We start from the raw sequence: 3,849 nt of genomic DNA on the forward strand, positions 1-3,849 counted from the left end.
ATTTGTTTGATCAACTTTTTTTTCTATTCCCAACAATTTGAAATAGACATTACCAATGGGGGCTTTGGTAATGGCTATTCAGGCTTCTCTTGAAATGACTATTCTTCAGAATAACTATTCCATTGAACCAAATGCAGCTTTATCTCAAGAAGGAGAATAGGAGAGGAATGACTATTCCATTCCTCCCAACCAAGTATGCCCTTAATGAATTCCATATTACTTATGGATAGTATGCTAAATTACAGTATACACTTGATGGAATCACCTATATAAGTGTAGTGTGGGGTTGCTCTTATGAAAATTGTGGTAAATTCTCTAAAGCACTTATGAATAACCAAACACGCGCATGGCTTCTTCGCACAAAATCGCGATAAACAACAGAAATTATGGGGTTTAATGTGATTGATAAAAATCATATTTTACATAAAAAACTTTTAGTTTATATAAATTATAAACTTCATCAAAATTCTGTGATGTATATTTCATCTTTTCCAGGCCAGGTTCATAATTAAAAAAAAAACCAGTCTCAATACATTACACTCGAGTGAGATTAGATCCAGCAAAAACACCCTATTATAAAACCTAATGAAATATGTAAAGATTGTTGGATATATAACGATATCTCATAAGGTTTCTATCTCACATTGCTTAAGTACAAAAGATATTAGTGCTTTATATAAGTAAATTCATTATAGGTTTGTTGAAAGTTAGAAAAAAAAGTGGCCTTGCACGCATATAAGATCAAACCAAGCTTTGAGAAAATATAGATTTTCCCTTGCACATGACTATACATGTGGGCTAGGCTGAAGTAATATTTTTATACCTTGGTTATATGTTTTTATTTCATTTCCTTGATCAAGGTAAAAATTATCCTTACTCCGAAAAAATGAAAATTATCTTTAAAAACAATGTATAATGTATAACACCTTCGAAAATTATCTTTAAAGACAATATATAATGTATCACGTTTCAGATTAATTTCATTGTTATCTATTTCCATTTTCACCAACACAGAAAATTATCTTTAAAAACAATGTATAATGTATAACACCTTCAAAAATTATCTTTAAAGACAATATATAATGTATCACGCTTCAGATTAATTTCATTGTTATCTGTTTTCATTTTCACCAACACACCACTTGTAGAAACTAATAAGCTTGCATATGAGAAGGGTGTTAAACAGTTGAAGAGATTTAAGATTAGTTTGGCCCCAAACCTCTTAAAATTCATGACCAGAGGACCCCGCATTAGGCAAACTTAATGAACACACAATACCACTTGAAATCCTTTTAAAGTGGTGATAGAATTTATTTGAACTATATTTGCTACATTTTATTAGAAGAATAAGATTAATACAGCATGTGAATTAACACACTAGGACACAAGGCACTCATTTAAATCGGACATGCATTTAAGGTCACTAAATTGGACTCTTGGGTCTCTCAGCCCAAATTTATTTGATACTTTGGTTGTCTGTTAGGGAGGAACAGACCGAAGTGTTGCTCAAACCCCGCAGCCTTTAGATTTTCATCAAACATGGCAAATAGGTATGTTTCTATAGCCTGACCTGACCTTTTCGGTGTCCCTTGTGTCACATGATTAATCAGGTTCCTATAGTATTTGCCTGCATTATCAACATTCGCTGCATTTCCACCCTCAGATGGCCAACCACTCTCCGATACAACAATGTTCACGTTAGCCCCTTCCGTCTTCTCCAGAGCAGAATAAAGTGAATCAACCAATGCATCAAAGAGATTTTGGTAGCTATACTGACCATCTTGTACTACAACCCCAGGGGCAGTGAACAAGGCAAAGTCAAGGCCAATATTTGTAGGGTCACCAGTGTAGCTGAAGTAGGGGTATATATTAGCAAGAAGTGGTGCTCCATTACTTGCCAGGAAGCTGATGATTGGAGTTATAAATGGACTTGATGTGTCACTAAATGAACCAGCTGATGGAGGAGATGATGTTCCAATCACAGATGAGGCTACTGCTGTTGAGACCTTAATCTGGTCTTGTAGACCGGCTGCTGCAAGGGCATTGTGAACATTTGTCATGGCAGGCAGAACAAATGCCGCCAGCTGGTCGGAAGGTGAAACTTCATTTCCAATTGCAATGTATCGGAATTTGACATCAGGAGAGAAAGACACAACATTTCTCTGGACCCAGTCATTTGCAGCTGCAGCATCAGAAAGGTCTCGGAGTTTGTCAAGAGGGACATCAAGGATGAGTTCTATGTTAGATCCTCTGAGGGCATTGAGAGTTTCCTGATTTGGATCATAAATTCTCATCCTTCCAATGCCATTTGATTGATAAAGACTTACAACTTCTGCTGCTCCTGGTAAATTGTCTCCATTTCTGCCATAGCAGACGCCTATGGATTGTGCACCTACACATATAAAATTGGGTCAAGATTTCATCAGACACTCGAAATCAACATTTAAAATGTAAATGCTTTATATATAGCACTAGCAGTTGCTCAACATGTTGGACAAACTCTGGCCAGGAGGATAATGTTGAGGATGAAAATGAGAGCCAGAGGCCCTGACTTTTTAAGTAGTGCAGTCCTTTCCTTTATGGCAAGGGCTTCACATCCGTTGTTGTAGTTGGAAACTAATGAAGTTCTCGTGCTAAAGCTTAGCTACTTGCAGGAGTAAATGATGTGATTGAACATCTAATTTACCTCACAAAAAATATTATTGTTTTTTTAAGAACTTGTTAAACTATAATTTTATCTTTAACATGTAAAAAAGGCAAGCATAATTTTATTTTATATTTATTAAATCAAGAAATAAATGATAGGGTATATGTTTTGGTCATCCTCATGAAGTTGGAAGAACACTCTCAACATTAAACAATTTATCCTACTCAAAATTTTGGAAAAGGTAGAAAATAAAGGTTTTTTTTTTTGAAAGAATTGTTTGAAAATCCCTTTTTAATTACTTTTTTCTTAGAGATATATAGAATTGGGGTTGGAGCACATGTGAAAGTGAAAAACAGAAAATCTATCCGATACAATATGATTAAAAGTTTCCTCTGAGGTTTTAGTGAGTAAAACATACCTGTTATTTCCGTTTGAGATACCAATAATCCCAAAAGCAGCAACACAGCAGCCATAGAAGCTCTGGTATTTCTTGGTTTGAATGAAGCCATAGACTAGTGGGGAAGAGAACTCTTAACTTATAACATTCATCTCCTTGTTCCATCTATATATAGAGAGGCAAGACCTCCAGGATTGGAAAAGATAACCACATTTTCAACATCTAATTGCCCTGTCAAGCAATCCATTGGAAGATTCATAACCACATTTTCAACATCTAATTGCCCTGTCAAGCAATCCATTGGAAGATTCAACGAAAAGGCATTAATGTTAGAAGAACATTGAAAAATAAGCTTGGAACTATACGCAGATAGATAGCAACTTCTCCAACGGTGTGTTTTTTAGTCTATACTGCTCTTCTCTTTCCAGGAAAAGTCTACCGAGTAACCATGGAAATCTATCAATCTTGCTGCCTTACATGCTAAGCATTCATATAGTCCAAGATTATGACAGTTAAAAGACTAAAGTTTCAAACACTAAAGTAGAAATTTGGGGTCAATGGAGTAGGCCAAGAGAAGTTCTGATCACGATTTGTACAGAGGTTGCGTATCGTTTCATAACTTGATATACAGGAAATGTGCCACTTTTGAGTCAATGGTGTGCTTCATGGAAGTTCCGTTTAGCATTAACTGATTGATGGCTTAATAGATTTAGATTTGGTGTTTAGCACGATACAAACAAGAGTCTTGCTTTGACGTTTTCAGTAATGGGGGGAGAGGGAAAACAATGTCAACCAGGTAGGACAG

General features: G+C 35.7%; 1 protein-coding gene across 1 annotated transcript; it reads right to left on the bottom strand.

Annotated features, from left to right (window-relative positions):
• Positions 1-1,309: 1,309 nt before the first annotated feature.
• LOC18589903 (glucan endo-1,3-beta-glucosidase-like) lies at positions 1,310-3,222 on the bottom strand. Its single transcript, XM_007015079.3, has 2 exons — positions 3,066-3,222; positions 1,310-2,392 (listed from the first exon to the last, which is right to left on the bottom strand). The coding sequence occupies exons 1-2, from the start codon at positions 3,154-3,156 to the stop codon at positions 1,446-1,448; spliced, it is 1,038 nt and encodes a 345-aa protein (XP_007015141.3). The 5' UTR covers positions 3,157-3,222; the 3' UTR covers positions 1,310-1,445.
• Positions 3,223-3,849: the final 627 nt, after the last annotated feature.

The sequence above is a fragment of the Theobroma cacao genome, chromosome 9, assembly GCF_053813885.1.
Source record: "Theobroma cacao isolate CCN51 chromosome 9, ASM5381388v1, whole genome shotgun sequence".
Classification (NCBI taxonomy): Eukaryota; Viridiplantae; Streptophyta; class Magnoliopsida; order Malvales; family Malvaceae; genus Theobroma; species Theobroma cacao.

Excerpts from the sequence above, each read along its gene's own strand:
- LOC18589903 (XM_007015079.3), bottom strand. The coding sequence starts at position 3,156 with ATGGCTTCATTCAAACCAAGAAATACCAGAGCTTCTATGGCTGCTGTG. Across the intron at positions 2,393-3,065 it reads ATCTCAAACGGAAATAACAG|GTGCACAATCCATAGGCGTC; the intron begins GTATGTTTTACT and ends TTATATGTGTAG.